This window comes from Aegilops tauschii, chromosome 2 (assembly GCF_002575655.3).
Source record: "Aegilops tauschii subsp. strangulata cultivar AL8/78 chromosome 2, Aet v6.0, whole genome shotgun sequence".
Lineage (NCBI taxonomy): Eukaryota > Viridiplantae > Streptophyta > Magnoliopsida > Poales > Poaceae > Aegilops > Aegilops tauschii.
The window spans coordinates 401,574,738-401,594,139 of record NC_053036.3 but is presented as its reverse complement, the minus strand read 5'-3'; the positions used below and the strand labels follow the sequence as shown (position 1 = coordinate 401,594,139).

Here is a 19,402-nt window from a genome sequence, read left to right as displayed (position 1 = left end):
TCAACGAGGTAAAAGCCTACTCCTGCTTTAGGTTGTATTGCTTGGGTTTTGATTACCCGGGAGCGAATACACTTGACCTAGTTCTCGATGAGTTGTTTCTTGAGTTAACCCGCCACCGGGTCACCCCTTTATATACAGGTTGATGCCCGATGGCTTACAGAATCCCGGCCGGCTCATAAAAACATGTCCAGCTTCGTATCTAATTAAGCTTGCCTTACAATACAAGTTAACCATATGGCGGCTCGCACCCGTGGGCCTCAAGTCGTCCCCGGGCCTTGGGCCTTCAATAAGCTTGCTCTATGAACCGCCATCTTCATATCTTCTTGGGCCCCTTCATCTTAAACCGCCAGTGGCATGACCCGGCCCCTCCTGGGCAGGTCATACCCAGTAGTTATATCTCCAACACATTGGGCATGGAAAAACTGTCCATTTGCTTGGCAGGGGATGTACAAAGGCGCCAAAGGAGCTTGTGGTGAGGTACTTGAGGCAGTGGCCACACAAGACCTCTGGATTTGGCACTCCTTTTTTGGTATGCCAGGAACACACAATGACATCAACGTACTGCACTGCTCGAATGTCTTCCCCAAGCTTGTTGAAGGTCATGCTCCTCCGGTGAACTTCGAGGTCAATGGGCGCCACTATAACAAGGGCTTAGCAGATGACATGTATCCGAGATGGTCCACCTTTGTGAAGAGTATCTCACACCCTATGCCAGAAGGCAAGAACTCCTACTTTGCCAAGTGTCAGGAGGCTTGCAGGAAGGATGTCAAGCAGGCATTTGGTGTGCTCCAATCTCGATTTTCTGTTGTCCGGTACTCCGCTCTGACCTGGTCGAAAGATCAAATGTGGGAAGTAATTGTCGCTATCAAAACCGGCAGATCTCGGGTAGGGGGTCCCGAACTGTGCGTCTAAGGATCGAAGGTAACAGGAGGCTGGGGACACGATGTTTACCCAGGTTCGGGCCGTCTTGATGGAGGTAATACCCTACTTCCTGCTTGATAGACTTTGATGAGTATATGGGTTACAAGAGTTGATCTACCTCGAGATTGTAATGGCTAAACCCTAGATGTCTAGCCTGTATGATTATGATTGCCTCTACGGACTAAACCCTCCGGTTTATATAGACACCGGAGGGGGCTAGGGTTGTATAGAGTCAGTTTACAGAGAGATAAATCTTCATATCCGAACGGCAAGCTTGCCTTCCACGCAAAGGAGAGTCCTATCCGGACACGGGGAAAGCCTTCCGTCTTGTATCTTCATGGACCATCAGTCCGGCCCATGTTACATAGCTCGGACGCCCGGGGACCCCCTAATCCGGGACTCCCTCAGTAGCCCCCGAACTAGGCTTCAATGATGACGTGTTCGGCACGCAGATCGTCTTCGGCATTGCAAGGCGGGTTCCTCCTCCGAATTCCAAAGTAACAAAAAGAACCGCATTCGACCTTTCGATGATTACGCAGTATTCGGCTTCTATATCTTCGGTTTTGCTGGGTGGCCCCTCCATGATACTCCGGATGGCTTTGCATTAAACATCACGCCCTTTAGCTTCCGCGCCACCGTCGCCTCAGCTTCCACGTGTCAAACGAATACGAAAGGTCCAAGCGTTTTTACAGAAAACACCCTAACAGCGTACGAAAGGCGTCTATTTAAGGAGATTAGATCTCAGATGCCATTCCACACCAGGCGAAAATCCTCCAAACTTGCCACAAGAAACCACGCAAGCATGGCCAGCGCTCCCAGTTCTTCCTCCCGCCCCCACGGTCCTCCAAAAGGCAATTGGGAGAGCTTCTCAGTATCCCATGCCCAGCTGACCAAGCTCCACGTGCAGGGATATCTCCCTCCAGCGGATCTAGTCCACGTTTGGGCGGGATTAACATCTTTTACTGGCGAAGCCCTGGCAGAAAATTTCCCTAATCCCTTAGAAGGGGAGCGAGTGTGTTTCGTTTCCTTTCTTTCGAGAGGCGTTGGATTTCCAATCCACCCTTTCCTCTGAGGTCTCCTGGAGTACTATGGACTCTAGCTGCACAATCTTACTCCGGGCTCCACACTGCACATCTCAGGCTTCGTTGCTCTTTGTGAGCTGTTTCTAGGCTATGAGGCCCATTTTGAGTTGTGGAGGAAGCTTTTCTGCCTCGTCCCTCGCTCCCAAAAGGGATCCATATTCAAGGTGGGCGGTGCCGAAGTATGGCGCATAGCCGGGACAGCATACCTATCCGGCACTTTGAAGAAGGCATCCGAAGAGTGGCCCTTGGAGTGGTTTTATATTGAAGACATTGTTCTCTCAGACCCAATCCGACGAGGCCTACCCGAGTTTTCCAACGCTCCGTTAAAGAAGTGCCATAGCTAGCGCCCTCGGAGCCTCGAGGAGGAAGATAGTGTAGAGGTTAAGAAGTTAATGGACAAGATAAAGATACTCGCCCAATCCGGACTGTCCGTAACTGAGGTAATGGCGATTTCCATAACGCGAGGCGTTCAGCCACTCCAATCCAGAGGACTCCCCACCTGGAACTACAACGGGGAGGATGACACATCACGCTACGGGCGTAAGGGTCCGGACAACTTTGCCGCCCTGGCCGCCATGTTGGCTCATCTTTATAAAGGGGAGAAAGAAGAGTTCACTCGCCTTAAATGACTAGAAGGCTTTTCCATGTACAATCCCCCTAGCTGGGTGAGTCTTTGCTTCGTAACTATACTCGATCTCCTTCCTAAGTCGTAATTAGTTGAACTTTAATCCGACTATCTTTAACAGGAATGGAGGAAGGCTGTCGCGGGGATCTATAGCCCTGCTCTGCAGCCGGAGGATCATATTCGGGACCTGGATCCCGGATTTGAGGAGGATCCGGATATATTTGTAGAGCTCAAGGAGGGGGTCTTCTATCAGGCGAGCTACAATGGCACAAAAGTGGCCATTACAGCCGATTACCCCGGCCTTCTCCCTTCCTCTCACGTAAGTACCCCAAAGACGTCTCCTCCAAAAGACTTTTCTCACTGCGCTTCACCCACCGCACTGTCTCGTGCTTTAAAGGGGCGGCGCTCGTCTCGCCACTCCGCATCAGAGGCATCCCTTAAGAGGGCGGAGCCTGTGCGAGGTGGGTCTTCGAAGAGAAAGGCGGATGGCGATACTGCCAAGCCTTCATCAAAGAGGTATGGTTTTTAATATGCCCCATGTCAATCATACCGAATTGTAGCGTTCCATACTGTGTCATATTTCAGAAAGAGCGTTCGTCGAACTGTGTCCGTAGATCTCGGTGGACATGCATCAACCAATCTGACCCCGAACCCTGCCTCCAGGGCTAGAGTTAATACGGGTGCAATACCATATTGTCCTTTCTCCGAAGACTCGGATAATGTATCCGTCATCAACTCCGAAGTGGAGAGTGTAGTGAACCATTGGCGCCGGAGGGCAGCAATGCGCGACCCCAACTTCACTGAAGAGGCCTTCAATGCCTTCAGCTCAGCGGATGCATACATCCGAGCTGCTCGGGATGGGCTTGCTGGAGCCACTCGCCAGCTTTCAAAGGATATGCAGGTAAGAACCTAATTGTGTAGGTTTAATAATCACATGCCAGTAGCCCCCGAGACTTGAAACAGTTGACAGAACTGATTTAAGGATCATTGCATAATTAGGTAATCATGGAGAAGAACAAATTGCTGTCTCAGGAGTTGGAGAAATGTCAGACCCAGCTAACTGCTGTCACCGCGGAACTGGAGAAGTCCAAGGAGACACCGATTGGTAATGTCCACTTATGTCCGGAAAATATAATCACATGACAGTAATGTTATTTTGAAATAAACACTATGGTATATACCATGGCAGGATCGCCGGATCGGCTGGAAGAGAAACTAAAGGCCGCGCAGGTGGATAAACAACATGCCGAAAGGCAGGAGGCCGCTGGTTAGTGTATACTGACACGGACCAGGGATGAGAAGAACAAGCTACAAGATACCAACATCCAGCTAGCCGAGGAGCTGAAGGATATACGAGCCCAACCGGCGGATACCTAGAAGGAAAACAGAAAGCTGAAAGGCGGCATATTTAGTATGCTCTTAAACCGTACTTTCGTATGGTCCCCAAGTGGAAAGTTTTGACAATTTTGTTTTTCTAGGTGTGCTGACTGGTCGGCCCGATGGAGAGGTGTCCAGATTTCAAGGCGATCTATTACAAGAGCTATCCAAAGTGCATGAGCGAGCCCGGAAGGCAATGAGGAACATTACTAAAGCTCTATGGCCAGCCGATTCACCTCCAGGAAGCATGGAGGAGCTCGTGAATTTATTCAAGGGAGCTCGTCGCTGCTTTGGGCTATGGAAGATATCAGCCTGCCGAGAAGGCGCACGAGAAGCATGGGCCATGGTGAAAACACGGTACACCGGACTTGATCCGAATCATATGGCCCGGGTCGGGCCTCAGGGACCAGATGGACAGGAAATTCTTGTTAGCTTAGTATATGACCAAGTAAAGATAGCCGCCAAGTATTCTCAACAGGATTGTAAGCTAGACAACTTATTAGATGGTCTAGAATAGGAAGAAGTTTTCGAGTCCAAGTAGCAATGTACTTGTTATCGGCAAACTTTTCTCCAGTCGAATTGTAAAACGATTATCATGGCAGACCTTCTGCTTCAACCTCCGAAGCTCGTGATTCTGAGTGTTTCGGAATACTATACCGTTGGTAAACACCAAAGTATGTTCGGAAACTAGGCGGTCCGGTCATAGTTTCTTGAATAGACAAGTTGTATTTGGGGAGTTATATTACATTTGATCGTAAGAAACATCTTCCAGGGAGAATAGTTCCGTTAAGGGTTCCTCTCCCTGGGCCAACACGCGTTATTATGCATGCCAAAACTGTGATGCGAGAAATCACAATACACACAATTTTTTGGGGCTTGTATGGCAACGAGGGTGGTTCATCTTTTGTCCGCCGACCAATTATTCCCTTAGGAACGCTAGCTTTCGGCTTCACCCGTCTGAGATACATGTCTGGATAACCTGGCTGTAACAATCGCAGAGGTGCTCCCTTTATGCCCTAGCCGAACAAATGGGAACGTAGGGTATAAGCACAGGAGCCAGGCAACCCAGCTTGGCGAAAACTTAATTCATAAAGGTGCATATAATGGCGAACAAAAGGCATATATGAGGAGACGACACATATGTACAGTGAGCTTGACGCTCGAGAAATAATAATAAGCTTCTGTGACAAGAAGCCCCCAGGTATAGTGGGGTATGTACATTTAAGGATGTAGACCCCTTAAGTGTGCGGTTTATCTGCACACAGGCTAGAAGTCGTATAAAAACAAAGAGAATAAAGAGAAAAAATAGGAAAAGGTAACGAACAATGAGTCCGGACTTAGGCATAGAATCTTCGGAGTCTGGCAGCGTTTCATGGGTTCGGCTCTAAGCGATTGTCCGATGCATTACGAAGGCGGTAGGCTCCTCCAGTGAGAACTTCATCTATAATGAAGGAACCCTCCCATTTGGGCTTGAGCTTGTCATTTTTCTTCTCTGGTAGGCGTAGAACGAGTTCACCGACATTATAAGTCTTGGCCCGCACTTCTGCTTTGGTATCTCCGAGCTTGTTGTTGGTAGACTGCTGAACGAGCTTTTGCGACATCGCGCTCCTCCTCCTGGCCATCTAAGTCATCTTGCCGATCGAGCTCGGCCTCTTTCTCGTCGTACATGCGTACTCGAGGTGAGTCGTGGATAATATCGCAGGGCAAGACGGCCTCTGCGCCGTACACCATGAAGAACGGTGTGTATTCGGTCGTGCGATTGGGCGTGGTCTGCAGCCCCCAGAGTACGGAGTCGAGCTCCTCGACCCAGTGTTTATCTGACTCCTGTAAGGACCACACTAGTCTGGGTTTAATGCCGCTTATTATCAGTCCATTAGCCCGTTTGACTTGACCGTTTGTTTGAGGGTGATAGACGGAGGCATAATCGAGCTTGATGCCCAGATTGGCGCACCAAGTTTTTACTTCGCCGGCTGTGAAGTTAGAGCCGTTATCGGTGATGATGCTGTGTGGGACACCATAATGGTGTACGACACCGGATATAAAATCTATCACTGGTCCGGCTTCGGCCGTTTTAACTGGCTTGGCCTCTAGCCACTTAGTGAATTTATCCACCATGACCAACAGATATTTCTTCTTATGGCTTCCCCCTTTAAGGGGTCCCACCATATCAAGCCCCCAGACCGCAAAAGGCCAAGTAATGGGGATTGTTTGTAGGGCGGTAGGCGGCATATGGCTTTGGTTAGTGAAGAGCATGCATCCTACACAACGTTGGACGAGGTCTTGTGCATCTGCTCGGGCCGTAGGCCAGAAAAAGCCGGAACGAAAGGCCTTACTTACAAGGGCCCGAGCTGCGGCATGATGACCGCCAAGACCAGTGTGGATTTCGGCCAAGAGCTGCCGCCCTTCTTCGGAGATACATCTTTGAAGTACTCCGGTAGTACTTTTCTTGTAGAGCTCTCCTTCATGAACCTTGTAGGCTTTCGATCGTCGAACGATGCATCGAGCCTCATTCTAGTCCTCAGGGAGCTCTCGCCTATTAAGGTAGGCCAGGAAGGGTTCGGTCCATGGGGCTATCACTGCCATGATTACATGGGCTGATGGTGTTATTTTGGTGGCCGAGCCCCCGATGATATCGGGACTGTGTTCGGAATCTGGGGGTATGATCGGGTCTAGACTGGTGTTGCCGCTCTCGTCCTGCCATACCACAGATGGTTTGAAAAGCCTCTCAACGAAGGTATTGGGCGGGATGGGGTCGCGCTTAGCGCCCATGAGAGCAAGGATGTCCGCCGCCTGATTACTATCTCGGGCCATGTGATGAAACTCGAGCCCCTCAAACCGAGCTGATATTTTAAGTACAACGTTACGGTAAGCCGCCATCTTCGAATCTTTGGCATCGAATTCTCCGTTTATTTGGGATATTGCGAGGTTAGAATCCCCGCGTACCTCAAGGCGTTGTATGCCCATAGAGACGGCCATCCGAAGACCATGCAATAGGGCTTCATATTCGACTGCGTTATTGGAGTCTGTATACAGTATTTGGAGCACATAACGGACTGTGTCTGCTGTGGGGGATGTCAGGTCGACACCGGCCCCAAGTCCGGCTAGCATTTTAGAGCCGTCGAAGTGCATCACCCAGTTGGAATATGTGCCGTACTCTTTAGGGAGTTTGGCCTCTGTCCATTCGGCGACGAAGTCAGCCAACACCTGAGATTTAATGGCTCGGCATGGCTTATATGTTATTTCAAACGGTAAGAGCTCAATAGCCCATTTGGCAATCCGGCCGGTGGCATCTCAGTTGTTTATGATATCATTAAGTGGTACCTCGGAGGCCACCATGATCGAACACTCTTGAAAGTAGTGCCGCAGCTTCCGGGATGCCATGAAGACCGCGTACGCTATCTTTTGATAATGCGGGTATCGGGATTTGCATGGTGTGAGGACCGTCAACACATAGTATACTGGTTTTTGAAGTGGGAATTTATGTCCCTCTTCCTCTCATTCAACGACGAGCACCGCACTCACCACCTGATGTGTTGCGGATATATACAGCAACATGGGTTCGCTGACGTCTGGCGCGGCCAGGATTGGGTTGCTTGCTAACAAAGCCTTAATTTCTTCCAGTTCGGCTGTTGCAGCATCCGTCCAGGCGAAGCGGTCGGTGCGTCGGAGGAGGCGATACAATGGTAGCGCCTTTTCTCCTAATCTGGAGATGAAGCGGCTCAAAGCCGCTATGCATCCAGCTAGTTTTTGGACCTGTTTTAGGTCTTTTCGTGTAGCCAACTGTGACAAGGATTGGATTTTGGCTGGGTTTGCTTCGATTCCCCTATTGGAAACGATGAACCCAAGCAATTTTCCAGTGGGAACGCCAAAAACGCACTTTTCCGGATTGAGTCGTATGTCATATCTTCGGAGGTTGTCGAAGGTAAGGCGTAAATCGTCCACCAATGATTCAACATGCTTAGTTTTGATGACTACATCATCTACATATGCCTCAACTATCTTGCCGATTTGCTTTTCCATGCATGTTTGAATCATGCGTTGGTATGTGGCGCCAGCGTTTTTGAGCCCGAAGGGCATGGTGTTGAAGTAGAAGGGCCCATATGGGGTGATGAATGTCGTCGCAGCTTGGTCGGATTCCTTCATCTTGATTTGATGGTATCCGGAGTATGCGTCAAGGAAGCACAATGAGTCGTGTCCTGCGGCTGCATCAATGATCTGGTCAATGCGAGGTAATGGGAAGGGATCCTTAGGGCAGGCCTTATTAAGGTCCTTGAAGTCGACACAGAAGCGCCAGGATTTATCCTTCTTCGGCACCATGACCAGATTTGCTAGCCAATCCGGATGTTTGATCTCTCTGATAAACCCGGCTTCGAGTAGCTTGGCTAGCTCCTCCCCCATAGCCTGTCGTTTGGGTTCAGAAAATCGCCACAACATTTGCTTGACTGGTTTGTATCCCTTCAGTATGTTGAGACTATGTTCGGCCAGCGCGCGTGGGATTCCCGGCATATCCGAGGGGTGCCAGGTGAAGATGTCCCAGTTCTCGCGCAAGAACGCACGCAATGCGGCGTCGACCGCCGGATCCAGTTGTGCCCCAATGGAAGATGTCTTCTTGGGGTCCGTCAAGTGGACTTGAAATTTGACTATCTCGTCTGCTGTCTTGAAAGAGGTGGATTTGGGCCTTTTATCAAGAATTACATCGTCTCTATCCACTGTGGAACGCAGAGCGGTGAGCTCCTCGGCCGCCAGGGCTTCAGACAGTGCCTCAAGGTCTAGGGATGCGGTTTTATTTTTGGCGCGGAGTGCTATGTCCGGATCACTGGAGATAGTGATAACACCATTGGGCCCTGGCATTTTGAGCTTCATGTACCCATAATGAGGTATGGCTTGAAAGCGTGTGAATGCATCTCGCCCTAACAGGGCATGATATTCGATGTTGAAAGGGGCCACCTAGAAGATTATCTCTTCGGACCTATAGTTCTCTGGTGTGCTGAATACCACATCTAGTTTAATTTTCCCTGAGCATCTTGCTTCCCTGCTGGGGATGATTCCTCGAAAGTATGTATTGCTCTGCTCAATGCGACTCATGTCCATTTGCATTTTATTGAGCGTGTCTTTGTAGATGAGGTTCAGTCCACTGCCGCCGTCCATGAGCACTTTGGTGAGGCGAAAGCCGTCTACAATTGGGTTGAGAACCAAAGCGGCTGGTGCTCGGACTGATCGGGCCCTTGGTTCCTCATTGGCGTTGAAGGTTATCGCCATATCGTTCGAAGGATTTATTGCGGCTACGTGATTGACTTCGGCGAGGTCGCGGAGCGCCCTTTTGCGCCGGTTGTTTGAAGAAAAGGTCTCGAAGACCGTAAACACACCAAGGTCGTTGTCCTCGGGGGAATGCCTTGTCGGAGTAGTGTTGGTGAGGATAGCCTCCCCGCTTTTAGCCACCTGCCGGAGTATCCAACATGCCCGAAGGTTATGAGTTGGCTCGGAGTCTGGCATCGCGTGTATCTGACAGGGCTTGTCGAGCCATCCATCAAGGACAGTTATGTGTCCCGGTAAGGGCTGAATTTTTATTTCCGTGGAGGAATGATCAGGTGCCCCGTAAGGGTGCATCCTTTATGTTCGGCCGGTGGGTGGCTTAAAGGCCGGTGGCTCCCACCGAGCTGTCTGGGTTTTCCAAGCACTTTCCATCGTGCAATACTTCTGTACTATATGTGCCAAATCTGCAAAGTGCAGAATGTGGCGCCGATTGAGGGCGTTGAGGATGCCCTCGTCCATACAGTTGCGGCAAAAGACTGATATAGCATCGTCGTCGCAGTAATCCTTGATCTTGTTTTTAACAAGTAGGAATCTAGCCCAAAAGTGATGGACTGTTTCCAGAGGTTGCTGTCGTATATACATTAAATCGCATATGTCCATGGGACCGGAGTTGCTTGGAGAGTATTGATTGTGGTGGGTGGGTGTGCTTGAATCCGAACCCTGACCCACTATGGAATCCGGATTTTGAAGATTTTCTGAGATCATTGGCCCAGGGTCCGGAGTGACCAGGGGGTTTTGAGACTCAGTGCCGGATTCTATGTTCAGGAGACAGATAATCCCTTCTCGAAGATGAGTGTCCGGCTCATAGGGCTCGGAGATCCGAACATAGTTCGTTTTTAGCGTGGGAGGAGCCGCATCCTCAACTTGTTCTTCCACAACAGTCACCAGATGGGTGACAGGTGGAGACCTGATTTCCCTCTGATCGGGTTTAAGCCGAACCAGGTCGTAATCTGTTGCGATCCCTAGGGCGGCGATGCGATGTAGCAGTTCGTTTAAAGACGAAACATCTGTTGGATCCATCTTATCGACGCCTTCGGGGTTGATGCGGAGATAATTTTTGGCAATCCGGGGGACCGCCTTGGGCTTAATGGCCGGACGGGCGCCTATGGTGAAATTGCTGATCTTGAGGATCTTCCCAGGAACTAGGGCTCTTACAGAAGTGATTTGGTCATCGACGATGAGGCGAGCCATCGATCCTTTTATCGACAACATAGAGAAACTCTCAATGAAAGCACCAATGTCGGTGTCAAAACCGGCAGATCTCGGGTAGAGGGTCCCGAACTGTGCGTCTAAGGATCGAAGGTAACATGAGACAGAGGACACGATGTTTACCTAGGTTTGGGCCCTCTTGATGGAGGTAATACCCTACTTCCTGCTTGATTGACTTTGATGAGTATATGGGTTACAAGAGTTGATCTACCTCGAGATCGTAATGGCTAAACCCTAGATGTCTAGCCTGTATGATTATGATTGCCTCTACGGACTAAACCCTTCGGTTTATATAGACACGGAGGAGCTAGGGTTGTACAGAGTCGGTTTACAGAGAGAGAAATCTTCATATCCGAACGCCAAGCTTGCCTTCCACGCAAAGGAGAGTCCTATCCGGACACGGGGAAAGCCTTTCGTCTTGTATCTTCATGGTCCATCAGTCCGGCCCACGTTACATAGCCCGGACGCCCGCGGCCCCCTAATCCAGGACTCCCTCAGTGATGACTTGCTGTGTCATCTTACACAACATGATCATTGAGAGCGAGCAGGAAGAGACAATGTTTGACACTGAACCATATTACAGGCAGGGTCCTCTTGCCCAAGTTGATCACCAAGTACCGACATCATGGGCTGCCTTCCTCAATATGTGTCAGGAGATCCGAGATCCACAGGTGCATCAAGAACTACAGCATGATTTGGTGGAGCACCTATAGAGGCTCAAGGGGAACGCCTAATTCCATGTGTTTTAATTTGTGTTTGCTTCATTGAACTATTTGATTTGTATTGGTTTCTATGATAAACTATGTGATAAAATCTAGTTTTTTTTTTAATTTGTGCCGAAGTCTGCCGAATCTGAGCCGAATTCAGGCCTAATTTGCGCCAAATTTTGGCCCAAATCGAGGGGGGGGGGGGGGGGGGGGCGAACTTCGGGGTTCGGTTGGGAACCCAAAACCTCTACATCGATTTTATAGTCGGTTGGCCCCCAAACGGTGATATTTGAAGCCCTTGGGGGTCGAACAGCTGGAGGTGCTCTTTCAAAAAAAAAAAAGCTGGAGATGTTCTTACGGTCGGTGCGGAGCCACCGGCTCGACCCAGCGCCGGTCGCGGTCGCCCTTTGCCTTTTCATCACCTCTTCCTTCGCCGACCTACTACCCAGTTTCCCCCTTCCCCTCCCTCACGATCCCCGCGCCGCGACAGGCCTCCCCCATCAGGTTACAGCGCGGCTACGCCTCAGCCAACGGATCCCGCATCGTCAAGTCCCCAGCCGCACTCCAGGCCGCGCCGTCCGGGCTGCCGCGAGCTTCCGCCGACGCCCCACGCCGTCGACGAGCCTCTCCCAGTCGTCCCACGCCGCTACGAGCTTTCCCCGCCATAGCGCTCCTGTGCTGTTGTCGCCGCAGCGACGAGCTTCCGCCGACGCCCAGCACCTGTCTTGCCCGAGCTCCCGCGGTCCCGCCGACGCCACGCCTCCTGCCGCGTACAAGTAATTGCTTGCAAACTCCCTTTGGTTTTTGATAATTTTTTTCCATCAGGTAGGCCGGGTTTTTTCTTTTTGGGGGGTTCGGGTAGACCGGGTGTGTCTAGCCCACGCAAAACTTTCGGATTTTTAGAATGATTAGAAAAATGTAAAAGGCCCATGCTTCCGGCCCAACAGTGAGCCCGTCACCTGTGCCCTGTCGCTCGTGTTGTCCTGTTCCAGTCGAGTCGAGCTATCGATCCAGGCAAACGCCGCCGCCGCGCCGCCTGCCCGCCTCCCGCCTCCACGACTGGCCCGGCCCCGCGGATTCTGCCCAAGCCCCAGCTCAGTTTACTGTCGCTGTGCCCTACAGATATCACTAACACCTGCCCCTCTGTGGCAGTTGTCCATTCGATTGGAAGTCTGCCTGTGCAAGGTATAGATCATGTTTTACTGACAGGATCAGTGGTAGAGGTACTGTTACAGCAGAAATATAAGGTTGTGTTTGCTGGTATGCATCGATGTTAGGCTCCACTTCTAGTTTGTAGTTTTACAGTCTGTCATTTGTAGAAGAATCTACTTTGAGGACCAGATCTTGCTAACTTGGGCAACTTTCATGCAGGTTCGCGTTCCTACATCTTTGGAAATGCATCCTCATCTAACCCTACACAGGCACCCTATGTGTGCTGAGGTATCTTTGTCCTGACCGCTGGCTCTTTCTGAAGCTTTGTCATTTCAAGTGTATATTTTCACAGAAGTTCCCAGATTATAAAATTTAATGTCCTTGTTGCCCAGATTATCGAAGAATTCCAGAAGTGCCATGTGGATCACCCCATCAAAAAATTCTTTGGTGAATGCACAGATCTTAAGATTAAGCTTGATCGGTGCTTCCGGCAGGAGGTAAGCAACCTTTTGCCAAGTTAGAGTCGTCGCTATAATTTATTTATTTTGTTCTGTATCATAATTTGTAGGAGTTGTTTCTCTCCCTAAATGTGCTACTCTCCTTGTGAAACTCAGAAAGCTGTGAAGAGAAAGGCAAACTTTGAAGAGAGCATGAAATTTAAAGAAAGGTTGCAGGCTTATAAAAAGGAAATGGCTGAGAAAGAAAATGAATCGTAGCTTCGAACTGAGGACAAGGACATTCACTGAATGCTATTTTGCTGCAATCCTGTGGCTTCAACTTTGTGAAACGAAGTTCCGGACTTGTCTTTACTTCATGTTTACATCACATATCTACCGTTATAAGATTACAGCTGAGGTCATATAATCTATTTAGAAGTTCAAATTTCCCTCTCTGGCTGTTGCTATTCATGGTTAGTCTATTCCCATCATATATAGACAATAAATCTTGCTCTAAGTTGGTGTTGTACTGTAAAAACTTCTATATGAAAACTTTTTCTTTTCTTTTCGAAACTTCTGTATGAAATCTTCACAACTATGAAATGAGCGACAAGTAAATCCAGTATGTTTTCTGGTACTTTGCTTCTGGAATTAACTTATTATATGTATAGGCACCGTCCTGTAAAGTAGGAAAGTACTGTTCATTAAATTACATTGCTATGACCTAGGAATAGCAAGATGGAAACTATTCCTCGTCAGAGTCCATATGAAATATTGAGACTGTGATTCACACTCAGGTCAATAGAATGAACATTGCTGACCCTCGAGCATTGATAAATATGGTGGTTTCATTTCATTATTGTCCAGTTTGTTTGATACTCCCTCTGTTCAAGAATATAAGGTGTATTGATTTCTGCTTAAGTCAACCATTTGAATGTTTGACCAAGATAATAAAATAAAATAACAATATCTGCTATACCTAATAGATAAGATATGAAACTTTTCATGATGAATCAAATGGTATAATTTTGTATTGTGGATGTTGGTATATTTTTCTAAAAACTCAGTCGAACATGCACTTGTCCGACTTTTGCAAAACAAATACATCTTATATAAAGGAACCTAGAGCCGTTTTCCCTCCGGGGTCCATGATGCGTGGGCCGCGTGCGTAGTTGGGGCCACCTCCCTATGGTGTTTTCGGTTGCGCCCGTGTGCGCCGGACGAGACTTGCCTGCTCCCTTCCTATGCTCCCATCCGTGCTCCCGCATACGTGGCTTGATTTGATTGGAAAAAAATAAGGCCCGGCCCCACCCCCTGAAAATCGGAGGGGGATAATTAGATTAGAAAAGAAAAAGGGAAAAGAACAGCCGTAGGATGAAGTGGGAGTACGGATGGGAGCATGAAGAGGGAGCAGGCAAGCCGGATCCGTGTGCGCCATCTTGCGTGTTGCTCCCGCCGAGTGAGCCAGGGTCGGCTTGTCAGCGCTGGTGGCACCTCGCCGGGCCAGTTCGCTCATGCGGGAGACTTGGCGTGTGAGCGGTGGACGTCTGGACTCACAAGTCTGGTGCGTTCGGCCGGGTCTTCGGGATCCATGATGCGTGGGCCGCATGCGTAGCTGGGGCCACCTCCCCGTGGTGTTTCCGGTCGCGCCCTCGTGCGTCGTCTTGCGCGCTGCTCCCCGCGCGTCGGGTTAGCCAAGGGTCGGCTTGTCAACGTTGGTGGCACCTCATCGAGCTGGTTCGCTCATGCCGGAGACTCGGCGTGCGAGCGGTGTATGTCTGGACTCGCGAGCCGGGTGTGCCTGACCGAGTCGTCGTGTTGCATGGCTGGACTTGGCGTGTGGGGTTGCTAGGGGCTTGGCTGTTCGGCACTGTCCGGTCCACCACGGCGCTAGCGCATGTCGTGTACCACATTGGTGTTTTTGGTCGCACCTGCGTGCGCTGTCTTGCCCGCTGCCCTGCGCGTGTTGGTTGAGGCCAGCCGGCGTGTGTTTTGGTTGCATTCTCATCTCAATATAAGTTGTTTTCTTTTTGTGCATGCTCATCTCAGCATCCCTCTTCATGCATGCTCCTACTATGTTTGTGTTAAGCTAGTGTGGACTTACGCACCCTTCATACACTCTACCAAACACCTAAAAGTGGGTAGATAAGGAAACTTTTTCTCTCATGCACCCTTCATACACCCTACCAAACACACCCTTAGTGTCGCTCGCCTCGTGCTTGGTTGTTTTGCTCGCATGGGAGGCTCGACGTGTGAGCGGTGCATGACCGGACTCGTGAATCGGGTGCGCCCGTCCGGCCGGGTCAACGTGTTGCATGGCCAACCTTGCCATGTGGGGTTCCGAGGGTCTTGGACTCTTGGTTGTTCGGTGTTGTCTGATCATGCATGACACTTGCGTGCGTCGTATGCCGGGTCAGTGTTTTTCACTGCCATATGCCGCTTGTCTTAAAGCATCTACAGCTAAACTTGGCAAATCCGCCCCGCTATACGTCCGCGGACGCGCCCGGGCATACCCGCGATGGTATCCGTACGGGCCCTCATATTTTGCTCCTGGCATTCACATATCTCAAATCCGGTCTCTCAAATCCATGTAAATGCATGCACGTCGATCATACAAGCCAATGTCGCGCATAAATAACAGATGTTGGTACCAAACATAAATAGTGTTTACATATAATTTATTTGAAGTGCACAACTCAATCATCAGCTCTTTGGTTTCCATTGTGGGTCCACATATGCTCCATAAGATCATTGAGTAGCTGCGTGTGCACTTGATGATCTCAAAGATTCTGATGCATCTGCAGAAAGTTCATAAGCTGAGCTGCATCTTGATCTTCTGGGATTTCAACTTGTTCTCGAGGTGCTTCAAAATCATTGGTTTGGGCTACACCATCACCCTCATCCTCGAAAATCATATTGTGCAAGATAACACAACATGTCATGACCTGCCACAAAGTTTCAGATTCCCACATCATTGCAGCCCCCCGAACAATTCCCCAACGAGCTTGAAGCACTCCAAATGCCCTGTCCACATCCTTCCTAGCCGCTTCCTGAATTGTCTCAAAGTGGCTCTGTTTCTTGCCATGCGGTTCGGATATGGTCTTCACAAATGCCGCCTGCTAAGGATAGATGCCATCAGCAAGATAGTATCACATGTTGTAATCTCGGTCGTTGACAGTGTAGTTGCATGGTGATAATTCCCCATTGCAAAGCCTCCTGAACACCAGAGATCGTTGAAGCACGTTGATGTCGTTGAGAGAACCCGGCATTCCAAACAAAGCATGCCAAATCCATAAGTCACGTGATACCACCGCTTCTAGTATGATGGTGGACTCTTTGGTGTGGTCTTGATACATTCCCCGCAAACCTTTTGGGGCAGTTCTTCCATTGTCAATTCATGCAATCAATTGATCCAAGAATTCCTGAAACCCCCTGGCCTCTTCAATAGCCAACAACTTCTTCGTGTCCCGCGCATTTGGTTATCCGAGATACTCAGCTCCAAACACCTACACCACAGTGCGGGCAAACTTGACAGTAGTCTTCGGGCATGTGCTCTCCCCCATCCTGACCATCTCACCAACGACATCTACGGTAGTACCAAGTGCGAGCATCCTCAAAGCAACCGTGCACTTCTGCTTGGCAGAGAAAGAAAGTCGACTGCAACAATCCCTTGTGAGCTTGAATTAGTCATCGTGTGCCTTCACTCCCTCCACAGTGCGCAAAAACAATGGTTTCCGCATGCAAAATGGTGATGAAACATTGGATCATCAAGGGAAATAGGCTTCGCAGCAAAGTAGTCCCTCTGCAGTAGCCATGCTCCACACCTCTAGACACCTTATCCCGATTAATCACTCTTCTCCCTTTGAATGAGCCCTTGAAGTTGAGAATACGCTCCACTTGCCGGTCCATTTCCTATTGCATGCTCATGAGCATGATCATATCCACTTCTTCGTCCGAATCCGAGGAATCGAAGAACTCATCTTCAATCATTTGATCAAGCGCCGTCGGTCCATACTACCCGTTCAACGAAGCATCGGAATCCATCCTTTTCCCTAATAAAATCATAAAAAATCCGGTTAGACAACGTGTCGAACACACGAAGCGCAAGACGGAGCCAGGGAGTTGTCGGACGTATCACGGTGGCATCTGGGCCGGCGACAACGTCCCGTGCGGCGAGGACATGAGAGAGGACTGCTTTGCCAGAGCTGGCGGCGCAAAGGCTAGGAACAGTCATGATATGTCTCCAACGTATCTATAATTTTTTTATTGTTCCATGTTATTATAGTATCAATCTTGGATGTTTATTATTCAATTATATATCATTTTTTGGGACTAACCTACTAACCTAGTGCCCAGTGCCAGTTGTTGTTTTGCTTGTTTTTGGCTTTTCAGGACAATATCAAACAGAGTCCAAACAGACAAAAAACTTTGGATTAATTTTTTCGGGACCAGAAGGGACCCTAGAAGGTTCGGGAGAAGACCTGACGAGCCACGAGGGAGCGACAAGCTCGGGAGGCGAGCCCCAGGGGGCCCCCAGGCTTGTGGGCCCCTCATGACACCTCTTGACCTAATTCCGCCTCTATAAATTCTCAAATATTCCTCATACATCAGAGCGTCACCCAAAATACTTTTTTCGCCGCCGCAAGTTTCTGCTCTTGCGAGGTTCCATCTAGAGACCTTTTCCGGTACTCTGGCGGAGGGGGGATCGATCAAGGAGGGCTTCTACATTAACCTTGCTTCCCCTCCGATAACATGTGAGTAATTTACTACAGATCTATGGGTCCACAGCTAGTAGCTAGATGTCTTCTTCTCTCTCTTTGATCTTCAATACAATGTTCTCCTCGATGTTCTTGGAGATCTAATCGATGTAATCCTTTTTTGCGGTATGTTTGTTGGGATCCGATGAATTGTGGGCTTATGATCAGATTATCCATGAATATTATTTGAGTCTTCTCTGAACTCGTTTATGCATGATTGTTATAGCTTTGTATTTCTCTCTAATCTATCTGTTTGGTTTGGCCAACTAGATTGATTTATCTTGCAATGGGAGAGGTGCTTTGTGATGGGTTCGATCTTGTGTTGCTTTGTATCATTGCCATTAAGGATAAAAAGATGGGGTTTATTCATATTAATTGGGCTTACTTTGTCTACATCATGTCATCTTGCTTAAGACGTTACTCCGTTTTTCATGAACTTAGTACCCTATATGCATGCTGGATAGCAGTCGATGGGTGGAGTAATAGTAGTAGATGCAGGCAGGAGTCGGTCTACTTGTCTCGGACGTGATGCCTATATACATGATCATTTCCTTGGATATCGTCATGATTATTTGGTTTTCTATCAATTGCCCAACAGTAATTTGTTTACCAACCGTATGCTATGTTCAAGATAGCAGCCTCTAGTGAAAACTATGGCGCCAAGGTCTATTTCTATCATATATTAAAATCCAAAAATACCTGATGCAATTTATTTACCTTTATTTTATTTTTTGTTTTTGTTAATCTATCTATCACTAAGAGATTTGATCCTTGCAATTAACCGCCAAGGGATTGTCAACCCCTTGTTTGCGTTGGGTGCAAGTATTTATTATTTTCTATGTAGGTACTGCTAACGAGGTGTTGCATGGTTCTCCTATTGGATTGATAACCTTAGTTCTTAACTGAGGGAAATACTTATCTCTACTGTACTACATCATCCTCTCCTCTTCGAGGAAATCCCAACGTAGTTCACAAGTAACAGGAAGAATTTCTGGCGCCGTTGCCGGGGAGACATCATCAACATCTATCATGTACCATCGCATAAATTTTCATCTCCTTGCATTTACTTTCATTTGACATTTGCCTCTCGATTTCATCTCCCCCACTTCTAAACATTTTTACAAAAACACAAAAACATTTTCCGTTTTCCTTTTGCTTGTTTGCTTGAAGTTGCTATCATGTCGGAATTTGATAAAGTTATCATTGAAAGTGCTAGTGAGGATAGCGCTAGCGAGGCTCTTGAGGAAAAACTTGAATCTTGTGTTCTTAATCATGATCCTTTGGATACTAAAGCTCCCACCAACTAAAATCTACCATGTGAGTAGCAGGGATATTATTGGAAAGAATATTATTCAAGAGTTCTTTGATTGCACATGAGTCATACCCATAATTAGAGGATCAATTATTGATAAAACAAATTGCTATGTGGATGGTATTGCTACGCTTGTGGTTTAGTTAGAAAGAATTTCTTTTGCATTTTCATCTGCCACTACAAAAGATATTTATGAACTCCCCAACATCCATGATCCTAAAATTAAAAAGATTGCTACGATTATCCTTATGCGTGAATTTGACTACATAATCCGGGAAGCTAGAGAAATCTTTGCTTACTATAGGATAAATTTTGAGGATCCTCCAATAGAAGAAATTCTCCATGATAGAGACACTATACATAGTTTGGAATCCAAAGATTATTTTGCTTATAGTGAAAATCTTAGGAGGAGAGTTCCTTATGCCGAAGTTATTAAAACTTTGTACTGCCATACTTTTGATAAATTGGAGTGGATTACTAAGGGAGTTGATGAAGGATTTAGTAATGAAT

At 48.3% G+C, this 19,402-nt stretch overlaps 1 protein-coding gene across 2 annotated transcripts; it reads left to right on the top strand.

The window, feature by feature from the left end:
* The first annotated feature begins 11,598 nt into the window (after positions 1-11,598).
* On the top strand, positions 11,599-13,491 carry LOC109740538 (uncharacterized). Of its 2 annotated transcripts, none has more exons than XM_020299590.4 (4): positions 11,599-12,010; positions 12,606-12,674; positions 12,779-12,883; positions 13,001-13,491. In XM_020299590.4, exons 2-4 carry the CDS (start codon positions 12,630-12,632, stop codon positions 13,100-13,102), a joined length of 252 nt encoding a protein of 83 aa, XP_020155179.1. In that variant the 5' UTR covers positions 11,599-12,010; positions 12,606-12,629; the 3' UTR covers positions 13,103-13,491. The 2 variants fall into 2 exon arrangements, with proteins under 2 accessions (XP_020155179.1, XP_020155180.1); XM_020299591.4 differs by lacking the exon at positions 11,599-12,010 and adding an exon at positions 12,078-12,419.
* The last annotated feature ends 5,911 nt before the right edge of the window (positions 13,492-19,402 follow it).

Coding starts and splice junctions, on each gene's coding strand:
- LOC109740538 (XM_020299590.4), top strand. CDS start 12,630: ATGCATCCTCATCTAACCCTACACAGGCACCCTATGTGTGCTGAG. Junction 12,675..12,778: donor GGCACCCTATGTGTGCTGAG/GTATCTTTGTCC, acceptor CTTGTTGCCCAG/ATTATCGAAGAATTCCAGAA. Junction 12,884..13,000: donor ATCGGTGCTTCCGGCAGGAG/GTAAGCAACCTT, acceptor TGTGAAACTCAG/AAAGCTGTGAAGAGAAAGGC.